This window comes from Macaca nemestrina, chromosome 8 (genome assembly GCF_043159975.1).
Source record: "Macaca nemestrina isolate mMacNem1 chromosome 8, mMacNem.hap1, whole genome shotgun sequence".
NCBI lineage: Eukaryota > Metazoa > Chordata > Mammalia > Primates > Cercopithecidae > Macaca > Macaca nemestrina.
In genome coordinates, this window is record NC_092132.1 from 128632721 (window position 1) to 128647528 (window position 14808).

Below are 14808 nucleotides of genomic sequence, written 5' to 3' on the forward strand. Positions count from 1 at the left end.
ATTTATACAACCCATTAATATAAAACAAAACCAGGCAAAACTTCATCAAGGTTTCCTTGTACTTCAGTGATTCCATAAGGCTTCAGTGCCTTTAATGGGCTGTCTGCTAGGAGAACGGTCCTCATATCAGCTGAGGGCACTGTGTCCTTGAATGGCATCAGACTCTATCATTCCCATCCCCTGCCCCTCACTCTGTGTCATAGCCTTGAACATAAAAAGTCCCCAAGTCTCATTCCTGTGCCACTCTTTCCTTGCAGCCATGACCGGACTTGTTGTACCCCCGATGTAAAGAAGAACTGCTTTCTTATAGCACAAAACTACTTACTCTGATGGACCAATAATGAAGAAAGCACTATGAGCTCTTACGGGGGTGTAGTGGTGCCCCCACATGAACACGATGGACACCCTTGGGTCTGCAAGGAGCCGGCATCTTACTTGGTCCCACGTCCTCCTATAGCTCTGACGGTGGCTACACAAACTGACCCTCTTGGGGACAAGGACAAAAGGTGTCATTGACGTAGTCAGTGCTAAGAGCAGAAATGCAATTCTTTGTTACGAACATTATGAAAACCACCTTCCTATGTTTGTAAAATATTTAAGAAAAAATTGGCAAACAATTAATGCTTAATATTTTGGATACTATTTGTTTTTCTTTGTAGGAAAAAAAAAGTTGAAAGTTTCTATTTTCTATGAAGCCTTTCAGATACCAATTTAGTTTATGCAGAAAAAAATCGAACAAAACAGGGTACCAGCATGGAAGACTTTCTTAAAACGCAACCTGAATTGAATGACGAAATGTTGTATGTGTGTTTGCTTATAGCTTAATCTCTAAAAAAAAAATGAACAAAAAAAGGGAAAAATTTTAAAATGTTTTACAATTATTTAAATAAATAAACGTGTAACTTATTGTAAGTAGAGGTAGAAATTAAGACCTTTTTTTTTGGAAGAGAGAGGGATTTCTCTTCCTGATGTAAAATGAAAATGATGCAAACATGTAGTAACAAGTTTTAAAGGTGTGTGATTATTACTGCAGTTACTTACTAGACTCTTATCCCTTGTCCTGCACCCCCTCCTTTTTCCATCATTTTATTGACCCAAGGGCAAGAACATGTAGAATCCCACAGAACAACCTAATGCAGAAACAGAGACTCTAGCACATGCACACACAAATACTCCAACCCATCAATTCATTCCCAGTTCTGTCTGATTTCTAAATAGTCCACACTCTGTGAATATTTTTTAAAAATTCATATTATTAGTTTTCAACATTCTCTCCTGAGCAATCCAGAGAATTCCTATCTTTCAGTGTGTCTCAGGCTTTCAGCATCCCAAGGAAAGAAGCGTCTCACCTTCTAGCAGAGCCAAAACCACAGACTTTCTTAACCAAGGGACCCTTTGGGAATTCCTCACCAGAACCCCACCACTCCCTCCTCTTTGGGTGCCTGGTTCAGTACAGAGGTACACAGCCCCATAGAACTTCAGAAACAGGGTTTGGAGAAGATAACTGTGTTTGATGGACTGTTTAGAGTCAGTCTTAGAACATCCAAGTCCTTTTCTAAATTTCCTCTTTTATGGCATGAAAGTCTCTTGAAAAACAGCTATCCCACTCAACACTGTTTCTAGTCAAGAATGACATGGGATGTGCGAGAGGGATATTAAAAGCCCTAATTCCCTCTTCTGATGTTCAAAGAAAGGCAAGACCAGATTCTTGGGACATCCAGAGATTAGGAACGTCGGTGTTCTATGCAGCACAGTTACCCAGCCCTTTGATGGGCTCTTCATAGCTCTTAGAAAGGAAGAACCTTGCCTTAGCTGCTAACAGTGGTTGATTCTTGAAAGCCTATGTGATCCTAGAGACACATCCAGGCATATTTGGATTGCCAATAAGGATGTCACTTGTTTCCACACTGGGGTTCTCCTTATTGACTCCTGAGCACCACAGTAGTCTATACACAGACTTAGTCTGGGGATCTTAGTTGGGACTTCAGCGTTAGAAATAGATGCAGCACTCATGGAAAAACATCATGAGTGCATCTGAGCCAATTTTAGATTACTTCATTAATTCTGCATACCTTCTCTTTGACCCATTGAGGCAGGCCCACACCTATCCAGCCCCAACTGTCTTATTTGCCTTTAACCCATTCTGGAATTACCCAATATGACTTATACTATTTCTATGCACATGAGAATTCAAGGTTTTAGAAACCTGGCATGCTTATAAGTACTGCTGACAGTCCCTCATAGTCAGGGCTTAATGCGCCAAAATACACGGAAACATAAGAGAAAAAGTCCCCCAGTGAGAAACCTGATTGATGGAAGGGGAAGAATGTGTGGAATACGAACGTTACCTTCCAAAAGTGAAGGCAGAGCAAAATTAAGCATGTTTAGCCCTGGATTTGAGCCAATCCAACATAAGGAAATTTTTTTTTTAAAGTAGCATTGCTTTTAGAACCTGTGAATTTTCCTCTTGCATGAAGATGAGTGCAGTACTGTCTTCAAAATGATTGTAGAATTTGTTGGTAGCTTTACACCGAAAGATGCGTGTAACTAAATACCAGACATCCTTGACCATTCAGCTAGAACTCTGGCAGCAACAGAGCTATTTAATTGTACAAATGTGTGTAAGGATTATCTTTAGTGTACTAATAAATTAAAAACAAAGCTACCCTGTCCTTGTTAGTCATTGCTATTCAATCATTCCAGTCCCAAGTTATTTTTGTGCCACTTGGAATACGAGTATTTCTATTGGTAACTAGAAACTCTATCCTATGTTTGTAAGAGGAGCTGTGTAAGATTTTTTTCATTTAAAGGGACAATTTACTTCATTATTTATCTCATTCTTTTGTTATAGCATTGTAATTCTTCTCAGTTTTTCTTTGCACATTTCAATATGCATGGTTTAAAAACCATTAACTTCTCTACCTTTTGTACAGTAAGGTTTCATTTTCAAACTGTATAGTTTCATTTTATTGTTTTGCTTTGTCAGTTATATACAGTATAAAGTTGCTATGCACAGAGCTTTTTGTAAAGACAGCTTTTTTGTTTACTGTTTTTAATGGTCTTACTTAAAGAATATCTTGTTTGTAAAATGAATATGTCTACTTCAGTTTTAAACTTTAAATTATCCTAACAAAAAAATAAAATTTTTGTACTGTAAAAATGAGTGGACCTTTGCTTTTTCTTTTTTTGGAGTAGTAGTTTGGAATTTGTTCTTAATGTTGGCAATTTTCTCATAACTGCTGGTCCCTGAGTTCTATTTGAGGAACTCTTACTATAGATTTTGTTTAAATGGAATGTGTACTAAGTTATTCCCTTAAAGGAGAGCATATGACTTTTGTTCATTTTTCTGTGTATATTGATATATCCATCTGTTCAAATTCATTCATAAAAATAACCTCAAAACTGAAAGGATCCTGTTTGCTCTGTTGGATTTTGGCTATATAGGATTCCTGAGGCAGGTGGGCAGTCTCCTCTGATTTGAAATTGCTTGTTGAACAAATGTTAAAACTTGAGCTGTCAGACACTTGGTGAAGAATCACAGGCTAGAACACAAAGACTTGACGTCTCTTCTTAAATCATAGGAAAGGAGGGAGATGTATACTCATGGAAGAAAATAATACATAGACGATAGCTCACTCAAGAAGATAGGGCGCAGAGGCTTGGAGAAGACACCCAGACAGAGGGTTGGAGCTGTCAGAGAGGGTTCCTTCGTGGGAGGCAGGGCTGGACCAGGGCTCCAAAGACCAGCAGGAGTTTTGCAGTAGAGGAGGTTAGTAGCAAGCCCTCCAGATGGGAAGGACAACACAAAGGCATGCGAAGGGAAATTCACAAAGCAACTTAGGAGAACTGGATCCTACGTGTGATTTTTCAACCAGAGTATTCACAAGTGTACTTAAAATTGGATTAGTTCATTTCTCTCTAGGAGGGTACAGATATCTTCAAACCACACGCATTGCCCTCCTCACAGAAGTGGATGAAATGCTGCTTCGAAACACTGAAAAAGTCACTGCGTTTTTGACTTTCTCAATGAAAACTAGCTCTCTGCCTAGTTGGACGTTCTTCCCTTCGATCTCTGCATGGCTGTTGCCTTCTCATCCTTCAGGCCTCAGTTTAAATATCACCTACCGAGGGAGGCCTCCAGTGACCACCTGCGATGCAGATTCCCCTTCTTATTCTCCATAATTAAACTCTGTTTGTGCCCTTGTCGCACTTTGCATTCATTTGTTTGTTTCCTGCTGGCTGCTCCCTCCACTTTAGACAGAAAGCTCATAAGGACAGGGACCGCATCAGTCTCAACCCCATATGTGACCGAGGTTCTCAACACATGCTTGTTGGATGAGTGAACGAGCGGACTCAGTTCGGACTCCCAGAGACAGCCCTGCCTTGTCATGTGGGAGAGGCCGCTGATTTGTTACAAACAACAGAAAATGGCATCATTGGCAGAATCCACTCCTTAGGGACTCTCTTGTCAGTCAACTAATCAAAAGAATTATGAAGTGTGTCTATAATGTAATGTGGCTGGATGTTTAACAGAGAAAACTCAAAATGGGAAGGAAATGAGGAGGAAGCAACCTCTGGCTGGTCGCCTGTTGCAGAGGTTGTTCAGCCCTGGAACTTACCCCATGTGTATTCTCTTACTCGGATGTGATTCTAGAACCAGAATCTGGATCTTTTAGGGAAATGTACATTCCATTCCTGTTCCAGGTAGGACAATGTTAACCACACACTTGAATCTCAAAGAGTCTTTGGTGCATTTACCAAATGGCAAGCAGTCCAGAGTGGCTGTTGGGCACTGAATGTGAGAGTGTTAAAATTTGAAACTTTAAGAATTAGGTGGGGACTATGTCCTAAAAGACTTTGTTCACAATGCCAAAGACTTTAGACTTCATACATTGATCTATACTGCAGGTAACGGAACTAAAAGAAACTTACGGAGTGACATGATCAACTTTAGGCTTTACATAAATCATAATAACTACAATATGGGTGATGGATTGGAGATTGGAGATATTAGAGGCAAGGAGACCAATTAGGCAAGGACCAAAGACAGTTGATGAGCACCAGTGTGCTGGGCCATTGTTTATGACTGGTGTCCTTTCTAATTGCTCAGCACCTGTGTGGCAACGGTTGTGAAATGTTTTAAAATTGCTCCTGCAATTAAGATACTATTGCGATAGTCTAAACACAAATGACTCATACCTGAACTAAGGCATGACAATAGAGATGGAAAGCAGAGGAAAGATTTGAGAGAGAACGTTTTACAGTTTGACAAGAGTTACCAACTAATGAAACGCTGGAATGAAGAGAATGGGGTGACTAGAATAAATCCCAGTTTGCCAGTTAGACAATCAGATTTTGCGATATCACTAACTGAAGTAGGGAGTACAGAGGGGGAATATCTTGGGAAAGGTGGAAAGAAATTATTTTAAATTGGGGCACACCTGGCACACATCTTCCTCTTCCTTCTTGGTTCGCTGAAGTTTGTTTTCTAGCAGTTCAATCAAGAAGGACTTAGGAGAATTATGCTCCTTGGTTCATGCACACCAAAAAGAGATTATTTCTATTTGAATGGCTATTTGGTTAAGTATTAAATCTAAAATTGGGGGGTTTATACTTTGAGGATTCACAGGAGTTTTTGTTTATTTGCTGTGTTGCTGTGGCGATGTCTAAAGCCATGCTTTTCTTCACCTCTTATTTTCCTTATTTAAGCAAGGCAATCCTATAATTTTTTTGTGTAAGTCATGAGAGTGAGGGAGAACACAATACATAATTATGGCTGGAAAACAGATGCAAATTGAGACTAACTCAAGGTCTCTCTATTTACAAGTGACTTGATCTTTTTGTCTGCCAACCCCAGAGGCTTTCTATGGGAAGCCAGTCCTTTTACCAGGATACAGCTGGATGTTGATTGTCCTGTGTCGTTTTTTTTTCCCAGTGTTCCCTTTCAATGTGTAGATTCAAGTCGTCTTTTATTACTGGAAACATTTCTTTAATTATGATGTTAAAATATATTCTCTGTTCCTTCATTCTGGTCCTTCTGGTCTTCCTTTCTGGTCTTTCTGAAGACACAAGTGAGGCTCTCTAGTGTCCATCGTTTCTGTCCGTCACATCCTCTCTAAATGCACACCGTTTGCTTGCCTTTCTCACTCTTGTCTGCCTTTGTATTCCAATTTCTCAGTGGCTTTTTTCTTTCACTATTTTCACGAGTTGTTCCAGGTTATATTTCATCGTTTTCATTGTGTTGCCCAGTTTCATGGAACTACTGCATCTCTGCATTGAACTACTGTTTCACAGAAATATTATTTTTTAAAATTATTAAGGCAATGAGCTTGATCAGAATTACCACCAGCTCCATGAGAACCTTTTTCTTTCTGGTGAGTGTCCATCAACTATCCATTGTTTTCCTTTCCTTTTTCCTTCCCCACTCCTTCATAGTGTATGCATATATATCATATTATGATACCTTTTTGATAGTATTTATCTTTGATTGAAGTGAACTTTTCCTGGACCAGCTATTTGCCAGAAATTTGGGAGGGGAGGGTCAGGGCTATGTATTAGGATAACAAAAATTCTTATTTCAGAATTCTTATGTGTATACATGCGTGTGTGTGTGTGTGTGTGAGAGAGAGAGAGAGAGAGAGAAAGAGAGAGAGAGAGAGAGAGAGAGAGAGGGAGAGAGAGAGAGCACACCTTTTTTTTTTTGAGAAGGAGTCTTGTTCTGTCACCAAGGCTGGAGTGCAGTGGTATGATCACGGTCCACTGCAACCTCTCCCTCCTGGGTTCAAGTGATTCTCATGCCTCAGTCTCCCAGGTAGCTGAGATTACAGGCATGCATCACCACATCTGGTTAATTTTTGTATTTTTTAATAGGGTCAGGGTTCGCCATGTTGGCCAGGCTGGTCTCGAACTCCTGGCCTCAAGTGATCCTCTTCGGCCTCCCAGAGTGCTAAGATTATAGGTGTGAGCCACCGCACCTGCCGGACCACTCTTCCTTGCCAACTGGCCACTTCTTACATCTATGGCTTGTTTGGGTGATTTCCTCATTCAGTTCTGCCTACTGAGCTTCATCTTTCTGCTAGATGAGGCCCAGAGATATGTCTGCAGTCAGACTACATGCTCATCCCAGTGGCTACAAACAAGAGGCTGCTGGTTTGGGCCTTCGAGATAGTCCTACTGTTTCCCCTCAGCTTGGTCTGACATTGCAGCTGAAGCAGGCTTTCTCAGTCTCTCCACATTCCTGTTTGATTTTCACAGCCATTGCCACCCCTTTCTCATACATTGTGATTTGGGGTAACCTGTTTTCCCAGTTTCATCAAAAAATAAATTCATGCCTCTCTTTCTCATCTCTCTACTTTCTTTTGAGTGATTCTGAGAGGGAAGTGGTGGAAAGGTCGTAGAATGGCACTTTAGCCTGGATGTCAGCATCATGGTAATTCAAGAAAAAGGGAGAACTACAAAGCACCGTGAACTTCATTCTACCACCGCGTATCAGCTTACCTCTGACCTCGCAGACTACCCTTGATAACCAGCTCTGTGGCCCAGCTCAGTGACACTTTTCACTTTCTCCATTGGATCCTGCCAAATACAGATAATACAACACAGGCAATTTCCTAAATAACAAATAAAAGTGATCATCCAGCTGAAGTTTATTATGCTGAATAATACACAGAAAGGAATTCATTGCCTGACTCTTGGAAATCTGTTGAAGGGCACACAAACTGTCACACCATTGGGAGTATTGAAGGAGGTGGTTTTTTATTTATTTCCCTAAAACTGAGCCCACCTTTTACAGCAAAACCTTATTTTCAATTCATTTTATGAATCAGAGATCTGGATTCAAATTCAAGTTCTAGAATCCTTAACTATGCAATCGTGAATAAATCACCGCATTCTTCTCAAGTACAAAACAAGGACAAGGACAACTACACAGGCATATATGTATACGTAGATACATGCATATGTGTGTATACATATAACTACATTCATACATAAAATAGTTATTAGGATTAAATTTTTAAAAATACGTATTTTAGAGAATGTAAGCTCAATGAAGGTTTGATTCATTTATCTGGCTATTTCCTTCACTACTATATTCCTAGCACCTAGCATAGTATAATACTTGACAAAAGCAGGCACTCCATAAAAAAATTAACAATTTATTGAATATGTAAAATACTTACATGTGACAGAGATTCAGTAAATCCAGCAACAAGAGCATCTTCAACATGGGCTTTTGGAAACACAGACTTGGATTTGAATCCCAGCTTTCCCACTTGCCGGTACCAGCAAGGGAAGGGAACAAGCAGTGACACAGCATTCTCTGGTTCATCATCTTTGAAAGAGCAGGATGTCAACACCTGGTCCTGCCTTGGGGTCAGTTAACATCTTCCTCTCAACAGCCCCGCTTGCTTATCTAATGGGTACTAAAAAGGAAAGCAGTCAAGATACGGTTTCACTGTAGTTCATTTGTGGACAAAAGAGTGACTAGCAATAGGACCATTATTTGGCCACAGATATTCTTTGATCCAACAGTAAAAATTAGGTTAGAACAATGGGCCCCATACTCAGGAAATAGCTCCCAAGCACTCAGAGTGCTTGGAAGTGAGTGGTACAGCCAGGAGAAACCACAGTCCCAGGTCTTTGTAAGCAATAGAAAAAAAAGAGTAAAGATGTGTCCTAACCAGCAGTCCATTTTCTTCTATTAAAAGTTAACAAGAATTTTTTATCAGAGACTAGAACATCTGGTGTGTCATGGCTATGACTTTTGAGAACAAAGCAAACATTGTTTTCAATCCCAGATTTTCACAAGTCCAAGAGTTTGAACCCATGAAAAATTGCTCTTAAAACAAGAATGAGACCAAAATGACTTTTAATACAAAATCCAAATATCACCACTTCTGAACTGAGCAAGAGCAGAATAGTTGCATAGCACTCTAAGTGTCCCAAAGATTAGGGTTACATAAATTTGAAATATTATGGTCATTAAATATAAATAATAATACTTGTTGATAATAATGATAATGACTAATACAGTGGAAATGCTAAACTTCCACTCTTTGCACTGTGGAGTAGCAGAATGAGTGTGAGCATTGGAAACCAACAGACATGAGTTCAAATCCTATCTCCATCCCTCACTATAATTACTTTACAAGCTGCAATTTTACCATCTGTAAAAATGGTGATAAGAAGACCTTTATGCCAAGAGTCTTTGCCTGCCAAGATTGTTGTGATGTTTAAATACAATAATGAATGTCATAGTGGCAGACACAGTAAGTGTTCGGCTCTATATGTTTGTTTCTTTCCCCTTAGCCTGGGATAAAAAATTAACATGTGTTTATCTGGAAAGCCACCCATCGCTCTTTCCTTACAACTCCTCCCTGGCAGCACAGAAAAGAGGATTATTAATTAGCCAGTGTTTGTGAAACACTTAGAAGATGAAAGTGCTGAGTGCGGAACAGCACCATTTACATCACAATACATGGGTTGGCTGCTCCTTCAAGTGGATCCACTTACAATGTAAGGCAGGCCTAATGGATGTGTTCCTGTCATTCAAAAATCAATGTGGGAGTCTCTGGAAAAGGCATGTGTCTGCCTGCTGTGCTATAGCCAGTCCAATGCAGTAGGCAGACAATCTTGAAGAGGCAATAGATGGATAATGCTCTAACACAGTGATCCTTAACTTTTATGGCACCAGGGACCAGTTTTGTGGAAGGCAATTTTTCCACGGACCAGAAGAGGGGGATGGTTTTGGATGATTGAAGTGCATTACACTTATTGTGCACTTTATTTCTATTATTACATTGTATTAATAATATGTGATGAAATAATTATAAAACTCACCATAATATAGAATCAGTGGAAGCCCTGAGCTTGTTTCCCTGCAACTAGATGGTCCCATCTGGGGGTGATGGAGACAGACACAGATCATCAGGCATTAGATTCTCATAAGGAACACCCAACAGAGATCCCTCACATATGCAGTTCCAATAGGGTTTGTGCTCCTATGAGAATCTAATACTGTGGCTGACCTGACAGGATACGGAGCTCAGGCAGTAATGCAAGAGATGGGAGTGGCTGTAGATACAGATGAAGCTTTACTCGCTCACCTGCCACTCACCTCCAGCTGTGTGGCCCTGTTCCTAACAGGCCATGGATTGGTACTAGCCCATGGCCTAGGGATTGGGGACCCCTGCTCTAATAGCCATGGTAATGAGAAACCAGAAAGGAGGTCAAAATTGTATCTAATTGAAACCTACAAATAGCCCTAAATTCCCTTTAGCAACAACAAGGGTATCTGGTGGATTTTGTTTTCACATTGTCTCCTTTCCCTGGCAGATCTTAGGAGAAGAAAATCAATTCTACATAAATGGCAAAGCAGTGTTCCCCAAGCTAGGGCTGACAGACCCCTAGGAAAAAAGCATTATGTCCTAGTGGAGGAGCTGGAAGTTGTAGATCTCCAACACCGATTTCCAGTATTTGGTTCTCCACTGCTCCTGATCACATGGGAAGATTACACTTTCCCCTGTTGTTTCAGCAAAACATCATCCATCACTGTAAATTAATGTTGTTAATATTGAACTTATTGATTTTGTGGTTTTCATGGTTTTTACTTTGTGAATTATTTTTATTAAAACAAACATATATAAAAGCATTTGAATTGAATCTTAAAATTTTAGCTTTGTGCAAATTTTAATACAATTCCAAATAATTTACAAATAATTTAAGAAACACCACAGCCTTTTAAAGTTTAAAAATTTTTTTTCTTAATCCTAAATTCTTAATTTGGAAATATATTACTCAGATTTGAGGATCACTGAACTATGAGAATGAGAAAAGGGAGGAAAAGTCTTAGTAATCGACAAATTGGGTCATCATTCCTTGAATACTCAAGACTTGGCTGCATGTTGATTCCTGTGTTCTGTCTTCTGCACCAATAGAAGAAACCTCCATGTATTATTCCAGTATTTTACTTTTACCTCTGAATTATGTTCATATCCACAAATCCCAGCCAAGGGCCTATTGAATAATTGTCCCCACATGTAACATTTTCCTGGTGATGTTTTCCTTTCCTTGATCCTATGAAATATAGAAATGTGTTTCTAATTATTAGCAGAACCACCTGGTAACTGCACCATATCATCTCAATAATATGACTCATTTAGTATACAGTTTGGTAGAACTCAGTCATGTTTGACGCCATCCAAGAAAAATTAGTTAGGACAATAACCTCACATAACACAGGCTCACCTGTAACCAAGGTGATCATATTTTGTTAGCCAATAGTAAGAAATTATGACTTGACAAGTATAAATATATCTGAAATTGGAGTTGTCCTGGAAAAATCCAGGACATACAGATTTCTATGGCATAAGGCACAAAAAATCACCTATGAAGTGATGCTGTGGTGTCTTCGTTTTCTTAAGAACTTAAAGCAACTGGTTCTTCTATCCATTGTCCTTACACCTGTACGTGTGGGCGGAGGCCCAAGAATCTATCACTTCCTTGAATTCACTGAGTGTGAAGGAGGTGAGCAAAGAAATTAACCAGCTCTTTTGGGAAACTTACCTCTGCCTTTGCAGGGAAACTGAATAGAAATCTCTTCCTGCATAATAAGGATTTTACAAAACTGACCCCTTCTTTAGACTTGGCAGGGTTGGCATGCTGATGAGGGAAGAGGTTGTCCAGATGCCTAAGAAAATGCTTATATGTCAGGCTAAATTTTTCTTCTATGTTGAATCATGGCCCAAGGACCCCCAAATTTGTAAGCCTGTGCTAATTTGCATCGATAGCTTCCATACTCTTTCTTAATTCTTTGTTTTTATTCTTACTGTTTTAAGTATGAATGTCAGAGAGTGGAAGAAGAGATCAAATGAAGAGAGGGCATGGCATAGATTTGATCTTCCAATAGAGAATAGAAGAAAGGTTTCTTAGTATAGCAGTCCATTCTGGCATGGAACTGAGTACCATGGAAAGTTCAGTTAAGGAATTTTGAGAGACCTTGGGCACAGGAAGGAGCAGTCAAAGAGAAATCAGAAGTAGCACCAAAATTCTAACCTGTAGGACATATTTTGATATTGGGAGTGGACGGGGGCTATAGGTTCATTAGAACACAGGAGATGAGATTGATGGCATCCACCCACAGGAAATGATAGCAGAAAGTGGAACCGCACCTTGAGGTTCATCAGAGTGGCAGAGGAGAAGGCGCCTGTGGCACAGGCAGCAGCTGGAGGAGGTGTGAGGGAGCTAAGAAGATGCAATAAAAAGATGAGGGATAGGCCTGGGAAGGATGATTTCCCCAACATGTTCCAACCTGGTTTCCAAAAACCAGTGACTCCAACAATGGTAACAAAGAAAATGACATAAACTACATGAGTACTAAGAGCCAAGCCAGGTTGGCACACAAAACCAACATAGAATACACAATTTAATAGTTGTAGTCTACTTATGAAAGTTGTGCCACCACCATCCCTACCTAATTTGAGAACAGCTCCATCACCCCAAGGTCTTAAATGCCTTTTCCCTTGGATCTATCTTTCCATATTTCTTTAAGAAGTGCCCTTTTTTGGTGTCCTGTCTCAAGCATGGGTGGAAATGCCAGGTGAGCCTGCCTGTTGTGCCAACCTCCATGCAGTAGAGACCTTCACAAGGTATCCTTTCCCCCAGCAAGGCTTAGTCACGTGCACATAATGCTGTATGGGGCTCTTTTAAGCACATAGGGTAGCTTATGTCTGAAGCAGGCAGCTGGGCTGCAATGGAAGGACTTAGAATCAGAAGGGCTACTTTCAAATCTCAGTTGAACTCTTGATTGTGTCAGCTCTTGACCTCTCTGAGACTCCATTCCTTGTTCTGCAAAAATGGGCCAACTTCTCCTTATCTTGTGAGGGTAAGAATGAAATGAGGTGACTCCTATGAACACAAGTAACACAGAGAAGGGATCAACACACATGAGTAGAATTCAATGTTCTTGAACGTAAATGAAGAAATCAAACTTTTTAAAAAAGGGATTGTTTTTCAATTCTCCCACACAGATAAGTAATAAATCATCAGTAGGCAATTATGGAGAAGTCTTCCCAAAATGAGATTAGGGTGGGGGCAGGGCCAAGATGGCCGACCAGAAGCAACAACGTTCGGAGGCTCCCATTGAAAAAAAAAACATAGTAAGTGTGTGAATCCTTTACCAGCAACCAAGGTATCCATGTTCTCTCCTCAAAATTGACTAGAGGGCTGGTGTCACCCACGGAGAGAAGGAAGAACAGTGTGCTGCAGCGGCACACCTCAGAACCACACAGGGAAGCGGAACCTCCTCCCCGCAGCCAAAGGAGGTGGTGAGTAAGCCTGCTACCCGTGCTACCCAGCCACGGAAACTATGCTTTTGCCATGGACCTGTGCAACCCATGGATCGGAAGATCCCATTTGTGAACCCACGCCACCAGGGCCTAGCATCCTAACTACAGAATGCTTACAGCCTCTCAGTTGGAATCTGCTTAAGCCTAACTGAACTCCCCGGGGGAAGGGCGACCAACATCAGCTATGGCTGCCTGCTGTCTAAGCCGGTTGAGCTCCTTGGGGGAGAGGCAGCAGCCAGCACTGGGACTCACAACTGCCTAACATGCTAAGCTCCCTGGGCAGAGGAAGGGGCAGCACTCATTTCTATAGCTCCAGGCTATATTTTTCCCCTGTTGGAGCCAGGGAGACTGGACAGCTTGGCCCCAAGACTTGTCCTCACAGCCCAACACAACGGCTGTGGCAGTCTGTGGCCAGAGTGCCTCTTCAGAACTAACCCTGACCCATCTTTCCTCATTGGGTGGGGCTTCCCTGCGGGATTTCCAGTAACTCCAGCCAGAGGATCAGGGACACAATTCAGATCTCCCTGGGCATGAGCCCCCTAGCGGGAGGGGTGGCCATAGTCTCTGCGGACTAGCAGACTTAACCTCTCCTCCTGGTACTTCTGAGGAATCCAGGCAGCCCAGATGAGCGGGTTTACCCCCAGTGAAACACACCCTCTCCACCAAGAAATGAAGAACAAAGTGCTTCCTTAAAGGTGTCCTGCTCCCCGTGCTACCCAACTGGATGAGACCCTCCAACAGGAGTTGTCAAACACCCTATATAGGAGCAATCCTACCGGCATCAGGTTGGTGCTCCTTGAGGTCAGAGGTCCCAGAAGAAAGAGCAAGCACCCATCTTTGCTGTTCTCCAGCTCCGTAAGTGACATCTCCAGGCTTGGGAAAGAATTGGATGAATAGGGCCTAAAGTGAACCCCCAGCAAACTGCAGCAGCCTTACAGAAGAGGGACCTGACTACTGAAAGAAAAAGAAACTAACAGAAAGCAACAACAGCAGCATCAACCACAACAAAAAGGCCCCCACAAAAACCACATCCAAGGGTCAGCAGTCTCAAAGACCAAAACAAGGCAAACTCACAAAGAGGAGAAAGAATCAACGAAAAACTGCTGAAAACTCAAAATGCCAGAGTGCCTCTTTTCCTCCAAATGATTGCAGTGTCTCTCCATCTAGCATTCAGAACTGGACAGAGGATCAGATGGAAGAATTGATGGAAGTAGGCTTCAGAAGATGGGTAATAACTACAATGAGCTAAAGAAGCAAGTTCTAACACAATGCAAAGAAGTTAAGAACCTTGATAAAAGGCTAGAGGAAATTGCTAACTGAAATAACAGTTTAGAAAGAAACATAAACTACCTGATGGAACTGAAAAACACAGCACAAGAACTTTGTGAAGTATACACAAGTATCAACAGCCTAATTGACCAAGCAGAAGAAAGGATATCAGAGTTTGAAGACCACCTTACTG

At 41.1% G+C, this 14808-nt stretch overlaps 1 protein-coding gene and 3 long non-coding RNA genes across 4 annotated transcripts in view; 2 read left to right on the forward strand and 2 right to left on the reverse strand.

Moving 5' to 3' along the window:
• The window catches only part of LOC139355355 (uncharacterized), a 26016-nt gene extending 25554 nt beyond the window's left edge, over nt 1-462 (reverse strand). The window contains exon 1 of the long non-coding RNA XR_011607152.1: nt 326-462. This is a non-coding gene — a long non-coding RNA (uncharacterized lncRNA). The remainder of the gene's footprint in view (nt 1-325) is intronic.
• LOC105482039 (EBF transcription factor 2) overlaps nt 1-3160 on the forward strand; it is a 205540-nt gene extending 202380 nt beyond the window's left edge. Inside the window, exon 16 of the mRNA XM_011741899.2 lies at nt 258-3160. Within this exon, the coding sequence (XP_011740201.1) occupies nt 258-289 (32 nt within the window). The 3' untranslated portion in view covers nt 290-3160. The remainder of the gene's footprint in view (nt 1-257) is intronic.
• Nucleotides 3161-4739: 1579 nt separating this feature from the next.
• On the forward strand, nt 4740-7499 carry LOC139355892 (uncharacterized). Its single transcript, XR_011607153.1, has 3 exons — nt 4740-4908; nt 6208-6374; nt 7364-7499. It is a non-coding gene; the product is annotated as an uncharacterized lncRNA (long non-coding RNA).
• Nucleotides 7498-14808, reverse strand: part of LOC105482038 (uncharacterized) — a 72186-nt gene continuing 64875 nt past the window's right edge. Inside the window, exons 3-5 of the long non-coding RNA XR_987358.2 lie at nt 10977-11076; nt 8181-8423; nt 7498-7575 (exon numbers count right to left, since the gene is read on the reverse strand). This is a non-coding gene — a long non-coding RNA (uncharacterized lncRNA). The remainder of the gene's footprint in view (nt 7576-8180; nt 8424-10976; nt 11077-14808) is intronic.